At 29.3% G+C, this 18,054-nt stretch overlaps 2 protein-coding genes across 2 annotated transcripts; one reads left to right on the top strand and one right to left on the bottom strand.

Moving 5' to 3' along the window:
* Window positions 1–3,263: 3,263 nt before the first annotated feature.
* On the bottom strand, window positions 3,264–5,388 carry LOC137832506 (phospholipase A1-IIgamma-like). The gene is made up of 2 exons (XM_068640701.1): window positions 4,625–5,388; window positions 3,264–4,049 (listed from the first exon to the last, which is right to left on the bottom strand). Exons 1-2 carry the CDS (start codon window positions 5,291–5,293, stop codon window positions 3,444–3,446), a joined length of 1,275 nt encoding a protein of 424 aa, XP_068496802.1. The 5' UTR covers window positions 5,294–5,388; the 3' UTR covers window positions 3,264–3,443.
* Window positions 5,389–10,257: 4,869 nt separating this feature from the next.
* On the top strand, window positions 10,258–13,981 carry LOC137832505 (protein INCREASED PETAL GROWTH ANISOTROPY 1-like). The gene is made up of 6 exons (XM_068640699.1): window positions 10,258–11,733; window positions 12,097–12,228; window positions 12,396–12,577; window positions 12,705–12,816; window positions 13,488–13,622; window positions 13,698–13,981. Exons 1-6 carry the CDS (start codon window positions 10,609–10,611, stop codon window positions 13,821–13,823), a joined length of 1,812 nt encoding a protein of 603 aa, XP_068496800.1. The 5' UTR covers window positions 10,258–10,608; the 3' UTR covers window positions 13,824–13,981.
* The last annotated feature ends 4,073 nt before the right edge of the window (window positions 13,982–18,054 follow it).

Genomic DNA, 18,054 nt, shown 5'->3' with positions numbered 1-18,054 from the left:
GGTGAGAACATTTTTGGGAGTGGAGTCCATGAAAAAAAATTGTTTGTTTCATATATATATTTGTGGGTGAGACCTATATATATATTTTTAAATGACTAAACTGCACATTTTATAATATTTTTAATACGTGGGAGAGAAGCTTACATATTTTGTAAATTTTCAATTTTATTTTAATTTCTAATTTACGGTTACGTTTTTTTTTTTTTTTTTACAATTTAAGTCTCTAATTTAGAAAATCTACAATTTTTATTCAATATTTAATTTTATATACGTTTATTTCTTTTATTTTAATTAAGTAGATATGTATTAAGTTTAGGGTTTGAGTGAGCATAGTGAAATAAATGAAACCACCCTGAAAAGCACGTTTTACAATAATAATTTTAAGAACTAAATATGTAAGGAAATGGTCACAACAAAATTTGTGAGACCATACAAGTAAAATGTCAAATTAAGTTATAAAACATTAAATTATAATTTCAGTTGCTGTTTAGCATCTAATTAATGGTTTTATCTTTCCATTTCCCCCCAATTTTAATAATCAAAGTTTAAAAAATCTTGTTACAAAATTTATTATTGTTTATGACAAATTTTTGTACGTCACAAACTGTTGTTAAAAAATTATTTTTCTATTTATTATAAAATATGATTTCAATTTAATTTAAAGAAAAATAATATTTTTATTTAAGTATTAATTTCTTCTCTTAAAGTTTCTATCGATACTTTCAATTTCGAAACTATATGAAGATCGTCAATATTAGAATATTCACTTAATCCTTTCACAATTAACATAATATTTATTTTCAAATCATAATCATTCAAAATAATAAATATTTTGAATTTAAATTAAAAAAATATCATAAAGTTATTGAAATAAAATCTCAATATAAAAAATAGATTTATCGTATTAAAACGTTTATTTTTTAAAAAAACTCAGATAGTGTAATTATTTATGATAACATACATTAATCCTTGTATTTAATCGACTAAGTAGGTAATCCTTAAACATGTAAAAAAAAAAATTCAATAAGAAAATACACACAAAATTGCATGATTAACTTTTTTTTTCCTGCAAATTTATTTATATAATATATATATATAAACTTCTATAATTATTGTATTTTTTTTATAAAATTCATTCTAACCAGTACGTGCATCTTGAAAATAACATCAAACTTCTATAATTATTATGTTACGTCAATTATTTTTTATTGATTAGCATATGAATATGCAAAAAATTTAACACTCACAATGAAAAAATAATTGAACTAAGTTTCTTCTCTCAAAAAAAGTGAGTTTAGAATTTCATACTTCTTTTGTAACTTTGTAACAGTGATAACGATAATAATGATAATAATAAAAGAATAAAATGGATATAAAATAGTTGTTTTAATAATCTTAACCACAAATATGAGATATGATTATTAATTTTCATAATTATTTTTATTTTAAAAATCTCTATGAAAAATTTATTCATAAAAGACACACTTTTACATAAATATTTTACAATTTAAAAAATTAATTTATTACATTATATTAAGATTGAAAATTATTATTTTATAAAATCTAGAGTCTTATTTAAGACCAAAATCTTAAATTTAACATTTTCTGTATAATATATAAATCTACTTTAATAGAGATTTATTAATTACAACTTAATTTTTAAAATTAAGACTTTTTCTATATTTTTGTATTTGAAATGCTCTAATACTTTTGTATTGTATTTGTATATGTTCTTAAAAAGGAGTTCGTCCCAATAAAATTATGGTATTAGAATTTTAAATGTTAAAAGAGCTATATTAACTTTTAAAATATAGTTTGTAAAATGTAAAATGTTTCTTGATTTGATTTTTCGGGAACAGTTTGTAAAATGTTTACCAAACTTAGTGGGCCGGTGAAAACACATTCACGGGTCAAGCCCATTATAGTATTATTATATCTACTCGATGAACTGGACTATGCATTCAAGCTTCACGCTGTATGCACCTATAGCTGCTTTGAAGTTTAATCAGCATCGGGCCTGGGCCTGGGCCTGATATTAGGGGGGTGGACTGTTTCTTCCTGCACCTCTATATCTTCTTCTGACACCTCCATACAAAACATGAAAATACATTTTTATCCTTCTTGTGCCACCCCCATAGAATAACTTCCGGATTATGTAATCCGAAAACGCATTTAAAAAAAGACTTCCGGATTACATAATCCGGAAGTTAAAAAAGATTTCCAGATTATGTAATCCGTAAAGTAATCATTCATTTGAAAAAATACTTCCGGATTATATAATCCGGAAGCTAATTACAAATTTGAAAAATGACTTCCAGATTATGTAATTCGGAATATTACAGAGGGGTAGTTTTGGAAATACAAAAATCTATGGAGGTGAGAGAAGAAGGTATGGAGGTGCAAGAAGAAGCAGCCAGTGGGGTGTACTGTAATTTAGGTGCAAAAAGTCCAAAAGTAATGCTAAGTTTTCTAAATACCTTCTCAATTGATTAAAATAAAACTTTAACGATTATGCAATATTACTATAAACAAATTTATACTATCAATAAACCATAAATATCTTTATATGAATTTTAAAGTATTTAGTATAAAGTGTTTTGATATTGAATGATAATATAAAACTGTTTTATGTACCTTTTTATTTTCATTTTTATTTTTATTAAGGAAAACAAAAATCACATAGTCTTCATAAACTAAAAAAAATCATTAACTCTATGTTAAAATCTGAATCGATAAAAAAAACCAATAAAATCTAGAATCAAACTAAACAAAATCATTTTCTTTATTTAGATATAATAATTAAGAACTATAATATATATACAAATATATCTTAAATGATATTTTATAATTTAATTGTAACATATATATTGTATGTTAATTTTTAAATACAGGATTATATATTTTTATATAAAATAAAAGATAAAATCTGATTATAAATATAACATTATTCATATTCTCTAACCCTTTTTTCATTATAAAATGTATAATATTTTTTTAAGCTTGACAATATTTATATAGATATTTTTTTTTTTTGAAATTTTGTAATAAAAAAAATTATAAAAAATCAACTTAAACCAAATAATAAAACATTGATTTTTGGTTTCATTTTAAATTGAAATAAATGAAACCAAGCCACTATTGCTTTTGAATCAAAAGACTGATTTGTTGGTAGTCTGTTTCCTGATCACAAATGGATTATCGATATGATTGGAGAATAGAAATAAGAAGAAAAATGATTTTGTGCCAAATCCCCCTTAAGCTACTTTCTCAACCAACATAATTTTTTTATAAATCTAAATGACATCTTACACACCTGTAATTATTCAACAAATCTCACTACAGTAAACAAATCCAATTATTAAGTAATATTTTCTCCAATCGACAACAACCTCAAATATGAAACTGCAAACGAAATTAAGGCATTCTCAATTCTGAATTAAGGATCAGAAATCATCATCCTCATGATCCATGAGCTTCCACGAACCATCATTTTGTTGAACCATACCCTTATTCTTTTCGATCCTCCACGAAACGGGAACAAGCAATTCATCTTTCAGAGCATCCAAGGTCTTATTCAGAAGTGCAATATCACGATTAACCTCAAGTTTGAACCCTCCTTTGCTTCCTTGTGTTCCCGCCACACCATGCAAGTAACCCTCCAAATTATGCCAACTAAGTGGGTTCCCAGGGCTCTTCAAGTACATCGATTTTCGGGTATCGATCTTCAACTCCTCACCAACATCCGAATACCCCACAAGGGGGTAGTTTGGGACAATGTCTAACTCGTTTCGAATGCGTATGGTTTTCAAATCTTTGTAGCCAGAGAAAACCTTCCGAAAGTTGGTATCACCAACTCTTGGGCAGGCAAACACAATGGCAGTGACTGGAGAAGCCTTCAGAGAAGGATCACTTGGTTTGTTGTAACCATTTGCAACAATGTCCACTGCACTAAGGGTTGCAATTGCAGCACCTAAACTGTGACCAGTTATACTTATGCTTATTTCTTCATTCTTATATAGCTCCACTAGCCTTTTCACCTCACTTAGGACCTAATCATCAACATAAAAAAAATGTTATTCTGTATTTTATCTGAAGCAGAATTAACGTTATCAGTATCAGTTAATATAATTCCCTTTCTTAAGTTTATCTTTGTTCAAATGATCGATAATCACTAAATTTTCTCTTTCTTTGATTGGCAAGATTCTATCATTAGTTATTAATTTTTGTCGTCTGTGTCATTCTTTCATTGAAAGAACAAGAAAGAGGGCATAAAAAATGTAGGTGATTCGAGTTCAGGTTTCAACAGCTGAATGCCACTTAATAAGTTTCATTTTTTTAAGAGATGCATGTTTTATGAAAGGTGGTGAAAACATCACTTCCTATCAAGCGAAGTCAAACTTATCTGATATAAAAAATGATACCTATTTGGATCAAAAAAATGCTAATAGACAGTGAAACAAGGTGAAAGAGACAAACAAGAGAAAAGTGTATAAGCATGAGAGATAATATGATGATAAGATGAATGGATAAAAATGAATAAACACTGTTAATTAATTGAATGTTGAAAAATGAGATATTAAAAATCATTTATAAAAAACAGAAGCAATTACATGTATGCATGTACCTGGCTTCTGGCACTGCTCTTGTTAAAGGGAGAAAGTGGATCTTCAGAGGTGTAAATGGAGTACCAACCCTGGTGCACTTTAGGATCAGTGTTCTTACCAAACACTTTAGGAGCAGAAACCAAAACAAACTCAAGATCATTGACCCATTCCAAGGTCTGCACAGTTCCCCTCCATGCGATCACAATGTCTCTTCTCCCTAACGCAGCTTTCCCTTCATCAGTCGCCACTGCAACATAACCTATCCAATTTGATTCCCTGCTCCAAGCCTCTCTAGAAAATGACTTTATGATGAAAGCTTCAGGGAGATCGATTGATGAAGTTGCATACAGAAACTTGGTGACGGAATACGTGAAGGCGTTGCCATTCATCAAACCAACTTTGGAGAAGAAATTCCTCTTGGCATATCTGCTGCATCCAGCATACTTTGATACTTTCTCCGAGATGAAAGCGTCGTATGCCGCTTGAGCCATTTCACCGTAGTGTATGATGTAGCGGCGAAGATCAATGTCCAGAGGCTCCATCAGACCCTTCCAATGACTTTGCCCACTTAGTTCTCGCCATTTTTTTGCTATGCTGCTATCCATCTTCTTCTTCGCACCGATACCCCTTTTCAACAACGCTCTTACCGAGGGTTTTCTGCATTCAACAAGACAGAACTTCACCTTCATATTTTCAATCCTAAAGGCTTAAATGATTACTCACTCTGGAAAAAGGATAAATATGAAACCCCCTTGGCTTCATTCATGGCCGTTTCATTTGTTGTAAGCGTATAATATAAGGTTCAGAAATGCTAAAAAACATGTGTTCACAAGGAATATGTTGTTTTTTTAGAATAATACGTATTTTCTGTTTAAAACAATTATGACGTCTCAATTAGTATTTCATTATGTATAGAATATTTTAATCTGTTAAAACATTGTCATTCAGATGTTGTATAAATGATACTGAAGGGTGTGACAAAAGTAACGTGAGTATTTTACATGAACTTGGTGTTTGTGTATAGAGTTGTAAATTTGTAATTATGGATGAGTTTAGAAGAAATATTATTCTTGTAAGCAACATCTTGTGAATATGACAAAACCAAAGGCTGAATCACGAATTGAATATTGGAGGTTTTCAAGAGAAGTTTAGCCACACAAAAAGAAAGCAGTGGGGCCTAATAATAACATAACACTCCTAACTTCCATTTCGCAATTTCAAAACCAAAAGCAAAGTGATGTACTCTGCAAGCTTGCCTTCAAAGACCATTCGTCAGTTGCAGGATAAATGGTATTGGTGGAAACAATTCTCTTTTTTCAAGATTTGCAGGGTAAAGTATTCTAGGTCACGTGTTTTTATTAGTGATGCAAGTAGTCTTCTTATGTCTGACTGCATCTCTGGTTTTCAGATATGTGGAAAAAACGTGACAATGTCTTCCCAAACACTTGTGAAGAATCACTTCAGAAGATTTTCGGGGAAAGTAAGTTGTGTTTCTTTTTAATGTTTCATTTGAAATAACAAAATATAATGTAATAAGAATTTTTATCATAAGGCTAAACTGCAATTGGAAGTATGTTTGCCAAAAAAAAAAAAAACATTAGAGTGATTATTTTACCATCATACTAATACTTCTAATGCAGTTTAAAGTTTTTCACATGAGAAGAATTTCAAAAACAAAATTTATTAAATTAATCTCATTCTCTCCGTTAGTTTACTAAAATAGGTACAGTAATTAATGCAGGGACATTTTAAGATTAAAAGAATAATATTTTATGAAAAATAGAAAATTTTGAAATATTTTTACAAGATATAAATTTCCTGATTATTAATTGTTTGTGAAAAAAGAAACCTAATGTCACTGTTGAAGATGCTGGAAAGTTGAAGAAGGCAGGTATTTGGTGGTGATTGGTTAGATGCTTTGCGTAACTTGTAAATAAAAATTGAGTTTTAAAGTGGCAAAGCTAAGTAATGAAAGACAAAAACTAGTGAGGATTTCATGCCTGAGGAAGACGTTAGGAACAACCTACACCTCTCACCACAATTTCACCACACCAATATATTCTTTAGGGTGTAAAATCAAACTAAATTTCGTTTCTTTATAAACTTGTTTAAATTCATATATTTTAATGTGCTCTTCTTAGATTCAAATGTGAATGGCAGTTCTATATGAAATAGAAATAAAAAGAAAAATAATACATAACAGAAAAAATTTTGCTGTCTTCAAATTTTATAATGAAAATAATATTATAATTTATGGATTTATATATAGTTTTTCATAGATTTTATTTTTTTTACCTTGAATTATACTTAGAACTAATAGTCTTGCTTAAAATTTTAAGTCTTAAACTTTTGGAACTCATAAGATATTTTATTTTCTTCTTTGCTTTTCCCTTTTAATTATTTTTCACCTCGAACTTTCTTTCCGTGAATTGTTGTTTTTGGCCTTGTCTGCACTAAACTATTTTATTCTGAAAACTTGAGAGGCAAAAGGTCATGTTGGACGAAAGTGAAAAGAAAATAAAGTATTGTAGGATTGTAAAAGAGTGGGAAGTATGAAGAGAAAAAAGAGGTGTGAATAACAACTCCTTAATTTCTCACTTGATTGGAATACAACCAAACAATACCTTCCAAACCTCCCATAACATCCCATAACAGACCTCCCACAAAGGGAGGGCATTGCATTAGCATCCACATATATTGATCCTGCACTCCAATAAAAATTTAATTTCAATTTTACCCTTGTATTTCGCATTATACATTATGGCATGTGTATTTATATCTAAAGATACATTTAGCAATATGCATTCCAAAATTTATTTATTTAGAATATACATTTTGAAATATATTTCTAGATTTAAAAAAAAAATTGAAATGTGCATTCGATAATATGTTAGTACATTTTAAATTGTATATTTTATAATACACTTATAAACTATAAATATATTTTAAAATATTACTAGATTTCGCAGTTTAAAATGTTTATTTAAAATATATTTTTGAAATCCAGAAATACATAAACTATGCAATTTGAAATGTATTCTTTTAATAACATGTTTTTTATTTCACCGATTGCGGGTATAAGTTTAAAAACATGGGGGTGCAGAATGCAATGCCCCAAATATGATTAGAGCATAAGTTTGGTATTTTGTTTTGGTCCATGATGATATAAGGTGATTGTTTAACTATTGAGCTTCTCTAAATACAAGGAAACTTGACATTTCAGTTACACTGACATTTCCAGTAACAACAATCATCTGTCACCATATAAACAAATGATTATTAAAAGAAAAGAAATATAAGTAAATATGAGGAGACTAAACCAAAACTCACATATTAACAAAACATATACGTAAGTAATCTATACATATTCATAAAGAACTAAGAAAAAAAATTAGATAGAAGTCTATTATACTAATGAAATTGGTTTCTATGAATTTTGAATTGAGTGATTTAAATATTAGATTATACAATTTAAAAAAAATCACTATTAATTATTTTTAATATTATTTGACATTCTTTCTTATCAATTTGTAGTCTGGTGATTATGTTCATTTTTAAAAAGGGAATTTTAAACACATCTCAATTTATAAAATCAATGTATAAAGTGAACTTTACACCAACTTATATAATATGAACTAACATTATATTTAGTTGATGTGAGATCTTCAATACATTCCTCTTACACTAAGATTCGTCAACTTTTATGTGAGATTACATATTTATAGATGATCCAATAACAAGTCTAACAAATGTTCTCTAAAATAAACTTTGACTAATGGATGTGAGATCCCCAATATTACATTATTAACTACAAAACTTGAAAGACTTCTTTCTTTCTTTAGCTCCATGTACAAATCCACGAGTTATTTGCAATCCAAATGAAGTTGTCTCTTGAAATTACTTAAGACGGCATCTTACCTCATCACAGTCGAAGGCAAATTCTGTCTTTCAATGGTGATTTCATGTTAATTTTAATTTTAATTAAATTCATCTTAACTTATTACAAACTTTCTATATATGTATACTTAAAGCTTATATATTTGAATTTTAACATACTATGTGTAAATATTAATCGATTCACACATTTATAATTTATTCCCTATTTTAAAACTTTACTTTTAATTTAAATAAAACTATCATGACTGATAATATAAATATTTTTTATTATACTTGTTTTATCGTAGAATACTTGATTTAATCGCTATTAATCAATGATAATGGCATTATCATAATGCGCGCATTCGCATTCGTCTTCAATTTTTTCCGGTTTTATTTTAACCCTACAATAATCATGCAATGCACAAAAAATTTGCTAATTAATTTAAGATATGTTAAAAATTGTGTATAGTACAGCTCTATCCTCACACACTTTCTGCCTCAGCATATACTATAATTTTTTTTCATAAATAAAAAATATTAAATATATAAGTACCACCCCTTTTTGAATTTAATCTGTAATGTTTATTATTTAAATATATTTACATAATAAATATTTACTTTCCCCCTCTCTCTCACGTGTCAAATATATAACACATATCATCTTTATTTGGTGTCATTTCCTTTTTAAACAGTTCAAAGTCATTTTCAAATTGTCTTTTGTGGCATTGCATTCATATCAAATCTCTTCCCTTTTATCCTAACTCAAATTAGTTTTCCGCCCAATTCTAAATGGACCAACAAAGCAATTTTCACTTTTAATTACACTTCAACTTTCAAACCCTTCAAATTTAAGAAAGAAAAAGTCTTAACGCCGAAAAAAAAATTGGCCACTTTTTTTTCCCTTCAAAACTAAAACCTCGGTCTCCTTTATACCACAGATGATTCATTTCGGACAAATATATTTAGAAAACTAAGTAGCACATCAGTATTTGAAAAATTATTATAATAAAATATTATATCTTAATAAATATTATATCTATTAAGAGTGTACGCGGACAATTATAAACTATAAACTATAAACATACTACTATAAACTTAAACTAGTAAAAATTCATGCAGTCAATGCATGCAACACAACATATATAAACAACTAATTCATTTTTCCACACTTAACAAAAACCAAAACAGAAAAATTAAAATTTCTTTAGACCAAAATTATATATAATAATTCAAAAACGACTTAAACTGGATTAATTATTAGCTATCGAAGTATAAACAAAAAAAAAAATGATAGAAGCCGGTCTTAAAATCTTAAAAAGAAAACGGAGGAAATAAATTGTAGAGATGCAGTTATTTATTAAAAAAAAATGCTGTTTAGAATCTTATAAACTTAATTAAATTAAAATATATATTTTTTATTAACATTGTTTTTTTTTCTTCTAAAATCTATAAAAGGATGTTAATATGTTTAATACTAAAAATATGCACAACTTCACTTGTATGCTTATTTTATTTAATTTGATTTCATTATTATTTAAAAGCTTAATTAAGTTATTCAATTTTTAAAAACTTGATAATATGATCTTTTTATCCAATTAAAAGTTAAATTGGTAGTAAAAAAATATTGATAATTTGATTTTGTTTAATCCATATATATAAGTTAGTTTTGATTCATAAAAAAATAATTTATTTTTTTGTCTCTGAGAAGTTGTTTAGGCAACTCTAGTCAATTCAGTAGTGTCATATAAGAAATAAGGTGAGGTTTTCCTGTGAAAGTAGTTAATTGATAATAGGATGTATTTAGTAAGGTATTAAGAAATAGTAAGGTATTAATAGAAGGTTATTTTGATGTGTGAAGAAGTTAAGACAAAGTGAAGATGAGGTCCCAGTAGAAGGGAAGTCCGTTGATGAAGTTTAATAGAAATTTGCCTCTTTTGCAGGAATCTCTTCCTTCTCTAGCCAGACCTTCACTTGTTTCTCTCTTTGTCTCCCTCCCACTCCCAGACAGACATTCAGACAGCGACATCTTTGTTAGTCTTAGCTTTCACTTCCAATGACATTGCAAACCAGACAACCCTAATCCAAAATCCAATCCCATTCCCATTCCTGTTCCCATTCCACCTCAATGGTAGCTGGCAAAGTCAAGCTCTCTATGGCTTTCCCCAAGTCCCCTGCGCCCCCCACCCCTCCCCACACCTCTGCCACTAAATCCTCCCTCACGCGCTCCTTCGCCACTTACTTCTCACGCTCCTCCGCTCAGGTTCAGCCCCGCCCCTCCGACGTCCTCGACCTCCTCCGCCTCGTCGAGGACCTCCGAGAGAGAGAGTCTCGCCTTAAAACAGAGCTTCTCGAACACAAGCTCCTCAAAGAAACCGTCGCCATCGTTCCCCTTCTAGAAAACCAGATTTCTGCCAGGGATGCACACATAGAAAGTAACACAAAGAAAATGGAACAAGTGGAGGCAGACAACCGGAGGCTCAGGAACGAGCTTGAGGACCTGAAGCTTCGAATGGAAGAAGAGAAAACAGAGAGCCTGAGAAAAACTAAAGCGTTGGAGGATGAGATTGCGAAGCTGAAGAAAACGTCGTCGGATCATGTCTGCAAGGCATTGGTAAACGACGTGCATTCTTTGATGGAAAACGACTATCATTCTTCGGTGAGGCTTCAAGTGCCTTTGGAGGTGCCAGCGAGGTCCAATTTGATCAAGAGTTTGAAGAAAACGTCGTCGGATCATAGAGGCCTCAACAACAAGCAGTTTGAAGCTACTGTTCAAGATTTTAAACAAGAAATGGCTGAAAGTGAAAGGCCGCGTCGTGACTCGGAGGAACTCGCCGATTCTACCGAGTCCATTTTAACAAGACCACGTGCGCCTCGCGTTCCCAAACCGCCACCGAGACCGTCGTTGCCTTCTTCATCGATGGGCTCGCGGTATGCTGTTTCTGCGGCGTCGGAGAACGGCAATGTCGAAACAGAGAAAGTGATATCACGACCTCCGCCGCCGCCGCCGCCTCCTTTCAAGGCTGCATCTAAGGCTGCTCCGCCTCCTCCACCACCGCCGCCGAAGGGGAGTAGGCAGGTTACGGCGAAGGTGAGGAAGGTGCCGGAAGTGGTGGAGTTCTATCACTCCTTAATGAAGAGGGAATCGCAGTCCCGGCGAGAATCTCTCTCCGGCGTGGTGGAACTGCCTCCTGCGGCCAATCCACGTGACATGATCGGTGAAATTGAGAATCGTTCCTCTCACCTGCTCGCGGTAAGTGTGTCACCTGTTTTGGCTGAAATTACGACTGCGCCACTGATGTCAGTGTCAAATGGAAAATGCTGACTCGCATGCTTTAATTTGAAACGGATTTTTTTTCACGTAGGACATCAATTAAATTCGAATTTAGGTGCCCACGACTTTGACAATGCCGCAAAGTAGATAGTTACTTTATGGAATCACTTTTTTAATTGTCGAACTACAAAAGGGAAAAGAAGATCCTCCACTAACTATGTCCAAGAGTTATTGGTTTTAGCTCTTTGGTTAGAGCCTAATTTAATTTAGTTTAGCATAAAATAAATAAAGATTGCTTCTTCAATTATCTCCTCAACAATCTTTCCTTGTTTTTTTTTTCAGATTAAAACAGATGTTGAGACGCAAGGAGACTTTATCAGGTGCTTAATCAAAGAAGTGGAGGGTGCTGCATTTACAGACATTGAAGACGTTGTGCTCTTTGTTAAATGGCTTGATGACGAGCTTTCATATTTGGTACGTAATGTCGGATGATATTATTTCTAAAAATAATTTTTACTACAATATTGTGAAAAATGGCATAAGAATGTTAGGTACAAATAGTTAATTTTATATTGTTTTACCACTTGTTAATTTAGATTAAGATAAAAAAAATATTCATTTGTTGAGTTCGTTTTTATTAGGTGGATGAACGAGCAGTGTTGAAACACTTCGATTGGCCAGAGAAGAAGGCCGATGCGCTGCGCGAGGCTGCGTTTGGGTATTGTGATCTGAAGAAGATAGAATCCGAGGCTTCATCATTTCGTGATGATCCTCGGCAGCCATGTGGTCCAGCTCTCAAGAAGATGCAGGCTCTCTTCGAAAAGTATGCATATTCCTGACCCACATGTGAATATGATAACAACATTATTTGTAAAATGCTAATTGAACGTTCTTTTGCACACAACCTTAAAGAACACTCTAATGTTCCGTTAAAAATTGGGTTATGGCAGATTAGAGCATGGAGTTTTCAATATCTCGAGAATGGGAGAGTCAGCTACAAATAGATACAAAGTCTTCCACATACCTGTACACTGGATGCTTGACAATGGTTTTGTGAGCCAGGTAATTTTCATGATCAATTGGGAAGTGACATATGCTGAATTTTAAATTGCTCCACCAATTATCTTCAATGTCTCCATGACCAACGGCCAAAAGTTGTTTCAATTGATTTAGACTACTCCAAATGATTAATTTTGTAGATTTCTAAAAGAATTGTCTCGGTCTTATTTGTTTTATAGCGTACGTTACTTCCCTTTAAGTAAGCCTATTTATAAATATCAATTCGTTAAATGTCATCTGTGGTGCCTACTGTAATCACCAAGATGCAGTGGTGGTAGCAAAATGACAAAGCAAAAGGTTGGATTCTTACTTGTTTGTCTCTGCAAATCTCTGCATGCGCACATGTGAACTCACAGATCTCTAAAATCCATCTGTTTGTCTGCTTAGTCGTTTAAACTTGAATAAAGAGAACGAGATTCCTTATTGCTGACCATTAATATCTTTGTCGCATTCAAATGGCGCTAAGAGGGATCATGGATAGTACACTTTTAATACGTTTTAAATTACACGAATAATAGAGTAACTAAAGGCCACATCCTTCATACATGCCAATAAACAAAACATAATGAGACATGGATAGCTTGGTACGTAGGTTGCTATTTACAATTTCTAGTGTCACATATGACAATGTAAATTCTCAAATTTTGGTTAGCTTAAACTTTATGTTATGACAGATCAAGCTGGCATCTGTGAAATTGGCCATGAAGTACATGAAGAGAGTCTCTGGTGAGCTTGAGACAGTTGGTGGTGGTCCTGAAGAAGAGGAGCTCATTGTCCAAGGAGTTAGATTTGCATTTCGAGTGCATCAGGTAAATTTTTCATCGATAATACAAAACAGGTGTGAGGGCCCTCTGAAATAATAATGAGTTGTTGATGTTTGGCAGTTTGCTGGGGGGTTTGATGTGGAAACAATGAGAGCATTCCAAGAATTGAGAGATAAAGCGAGGTCATGCCAACTTCAATGCCATAGCCAGCAACAGAAATTTTTTTGCAGGTCTACAACCTACTAGTGATGGAGCAAACTCAGCTTCACAAAAATTAGTAGCGCCGATTTTGTTGTATAGATAGTGACATTTTGCTTGTGAATACCAATACAATGGCCATCACTTTATCCAGACACATTCATAATTCACCCATTCATTCATGAAGGACCAATTGTTTCCTCTCACTCACTTTGCTGTTGCCAATTCCTCCAAAACCACTTCCTTAATTTTATACAAAGAAATGCAAGTTGAAAAAGTTTAAACTACAATTTTAATCATTTAAGACTGAATATATGTCTAAGTTTTTTTTAAAGAATCCATTTAACTATTTATTTTTTAAAATATTATTATAAATGTCTACATAATTATTTTTACTTCCTTTGTTTACTATGACTTCTTTGCAAAAGTAATTATTCTAAAGGATTTTTTTTTATAAAATTAATGATCTTATTTGTTTCATAAGAAATATTTTTTATATATAAGTGGTAGAATATTTTGTGTAGGTATTTCATCCAAATATTTTACGTGTTTCATATACGACAGAGTTGGAAGAAAAAACAATTATTGCCTAACTTTAAGGATGGTAAGGTGGATTGGGACATGGCTATTAATTTGCAAGTGATGTACAGTCTATTAATTATCACAAACTTATATTAATTTTATTAGAACAATATTATTTTATTGATTAAGTATAGTACATTAAAGATAAACAATAGTCATATTAATCCCTTCAATGATAGTAAAAAAGAAAGTATATTTGACATTTTAAGTATGTATTAATCACGAAATCGTTTTTTAAACGTGTATATTTCATAAATTCATTATCAACACTCGTGATATGAACATTAATTAATTTGATAAAAGAAATGCAAGTTGAACAAGTTTAAACTATAATTTTAACAATTTAAGAGTAAGTATATAATCTAATTTTTTTATAGAATCCATTTTACTATTTTTTTTTTAATTATTATAACTGTCTACATGATTATTATTCATTATTTTTATTTTCTTTGTTTGCTCTGTATGACATTTTGGAAAACGTATTTGTTCTAAATGAATTAGTTAGATTTTTTAAGTTTAAGTTATTTAACACATTGCGGCTCAATTCCCTATCTAGCACAATTTACATCTTTATTTTCCTATCTAGTACCCTTTTGACTTTATTTTCCTATCTAGCACCCTTTTGTTTTTATTTTCCTATTTAACACTTTTTTATTTTTTATTTCCCTATCTAGCACCATTTTAAAAATAAATAAATAAATAATAAATTATTATTTTTTTAATAATTTTAATTTTGAATGCATTAAAAAATAAATATTTTTAATGTTTAAAATAATTAGAAAAATAATTAGAAAAATAATTAATGAATAAATAAATGAGTTTTTACAAAATAAAAATAAAAAAGTAATAAATTAAAAATGTTTACTTTAAAATTATTTTTTTTTAAAATGAAGAAAATAAAAAATTAAACTCTACAACAACATAAAAGTTGAATCTATAAACATAAATTAATATTTATTTTTATTATTATTGATGATGTAATCATGTTAATTTCAAGTAAAAAATACAGGACATATTTATAAAAAAAACCAAAGTCAATTAGTATTAATTAATAGTGGACACATAAATAATATTGAAGTGTTTACCTAAATGCAAAATTCTAAAAAAAACTAATACAAATGTTACACTTAATGCTTAAAAATGAGACCAAAAAAATAAGTATAAAAAATAAAAACAGCAACAATAAAATAAAAACAAAAAATAGATATAAATAAAGAATGACAGGAAAAAAAAACAACTAAAAACATAAAAGATATAAAATAAAGGCAAAACAAAATAAGATAAAGATAAAAGATATAAAAAAAATTCAAACAAGATAAAGATAAGAGATATAAGGCGATATTAAATAAGTATATGTTGATCATAAAAAGAAAAATAAATAAAAGATGATCATTCATTTGATATTTTCATTAAATAGTTTGTGCAAAATGAAACATAATTAATGACGAGAATTGCACAATCTAGTAATTTTTTTTATAATTTTAATTTTGAATGCATTAAAAAAATATATTTTTAGTATTTAAAATAGTTAGAAATATAATTAATGAATAAAAACATAAATAGAAATAAATAAAGAAGGGCAGAAAAAATAATAATAACTAGAAACATATTAAATGAATGATCATCTCTCATTTATTTTCCTTTTTTATGATCAACGTATACTTATTTAGTATCGTCTTATATCTCTTATATTTATCTTGTTTTGATTTATTTGATTTTTTTTATATCTTTTATCTTTATCTTATTTTGTTTTTTCTTTATTTTATACCTTTTATGTTTTTAGTTATTATTATTTTTTCTGCAATCTTTATTTATTTATTTATGGTTTTTGTTTTTATTTTATTGTTGTTGTTTTTATTTTCTAGACTTATTTATTTTTGCATTTTTTTCTTCTCATTTTTAAGCATTAAGTGTAACATTTGTATTAGTTTTTTTTATAAATATGTCCTGTATTTTTTACTTGAAATTAACATGATTACATCATCAATAATAATAAAAATAAATACTAATTTATGTTTATAGATTCAACTTTTATGTTGTTGTAGAGTTTAATTTTTTATTTTCTTCATTTAAATTTTTTTTTTAAAGTAAACATTTTTAATTTATTACTTTTTTATTTTTATTTTGTAAAAACTTATTTATTTATTCATTAATTATATTTCTAATTATTTTAAACATTGAAAATATTTATTTTTTAATGCATTCAAAATTAAAATTATTAAAAAAATAATAATTTATTATTTATTTATTTATTTTTAAAATGGTGCTAGATAGGGAAATAAAAAATAAAAGAGTGGTAGATAGGAAAATAAAAATAAAAGGGTGCTAGATAGGGAAATAAAAACAAAAGGGTGTTAGATAGGAAAATAAAGATGTAAATGGTGCTAGATAGGGAATTGAGCCACACATTGCACACCATGCATCATTTAAAAAAAATATTTTATGAATTTTTTGTATACAATTTGTTTTAAAAAATGACAAGAAATAAAATTATTTTTGTAAATTTTATAGTTTCATTAAAAAAGTTTTAGATAATATAAAAAATAATAATGATGCAATAATGATTTTTACCCATTTTATTATATAGTAGATTAGTTTGGGTGTCACTTCTCAAATTCATTTTAGTTATATATCTAGTTATTATAGATTTTGTCCCTTCGCTCATTGACCTTTATAATGATTAGCCAAGACAAATGAATTAAATATATAGTTGCTTACTTTACTTAAATAGAAAACTTATGTTTCAGTGTCAACATGCTATGATTTACTTTACTTAAAATTGAAAACAGCAACGCTTTAAAATCCATGAGCATGCAACGTTCTGAGGCTTCAACTAGTGGGAATAAAACTAAAGTCCCAATTTTCTACAAATTCAAAAGGTGTATTTAAGTATAATTCAACTTTATAATGGTAAGGCTCGTTTCTAATTATAATAATATATCGTGAAAGATTTTATAGTTAATGTGAGATTTCTAACTCTTCATCACGTCGAAATTTGTTAATTCGTACATAAGACTATATATTTGTGAGTGGTCTGATAACGTTCCGATAAATGACTTTGATACCATATTGAGAAGTGAACTTTAAACTTTATCCAACCTTACAAAACTAACTCATAAGATTATGTTTACATTTATACTATGAAATGTTCTTATTTCTAGTTGATGTGTGATCTCCAACACCCTTACTTTTTGTTCCAGATAAGAGTATTGATGATCTCAAATCTAGAACATTCTGTTGAGATCGTTTAAACTCTGAGATGACCATTGATCAAACCCTTGGAAGCTTCATGGGCTCCAAGGAAATGAGGGAGTTTCACCTGTAGAAGATACTTTGATGTTCAAGTGAGTTAGAACATATATATAATGAGTATAGTGTAAAATATGAGTTGAAAGTATTCTTATGTTGTGTGTATTATGTGAGTTGTCTTATTTCCCTTATATAGGATAGTGTTCTCCCCCATTCTTCTTGTATTTAATCTTATTATTGGCTAAATTCAATAATAAATGTTGTCTCCTATTTAAGATTGATTATTCGGATTTCTTACTTTGCATTGATACGACATTAATGTTTTTAAATATGAATATTGGTAAATGTTTATACGCAATATCGAGCTCAACTCATGATGGTACACAGTAAAAGAAAAAAAAATAATTTCTTCTTACTTACATTGTGTTAGGTTAGGTAAATGTATTGT

This window comes from Phaseolus vulgaris, chromosome 6 (genome assembly GCF_000499845.2).
Source record: "Phaseolus vulgaris cultivar G19833 chromosome 6, P. vulgaris v2.0, whole genome shotgun sequence".
NCBI lineage: Eukaryota > Viridiplantae > Streptophyta > Magnoliopsida > Fabales > Fabaceae > Phaseolus > Phaseolus vulgaris.
Note: the sequence above shows the minus strand (reverse complement) of the source record. Positions and strands in the feature narration are given on the sequence as shown.

Coding starts and splice junctions, on each gene's coding strand:
- LOC137832506 (XM_068640701.1), bottom strand. CDS start 5,293: ATGAAGGTGAAGTTCTGTCTTGTTGAATGCAGAAAACCCTCGGTAAGA. Junction 4,050..4,624: donor AGAGCAGTGCCAGAAGCCAG/GTACATGCATAC, acceptor GTTGATGATTAG/GTCCTAAGTGAGGTGAAAAG.
- LOC137832505 (XM_068640699.1), top strand. CDS start 10,609: ATGGTAGCTGGCAAAGTCAAGCTCTCTATGGCTTTCCCCAAGTCCCCT. Junction 12,229..12,395: donor ATGACGAGCTTTCATATTTG/GTACGTAATGTC, acceptor CGTTTTTATTAG/GTGGATGAACGAGCAGTGTT. Junction 12,817..13,487: donor ACAATGGTTTTGTGAGCCAG/GTAATTTTCATG, acceptor ATGTTATGACAG/ATCAAGCTGGCATCTGTGAA.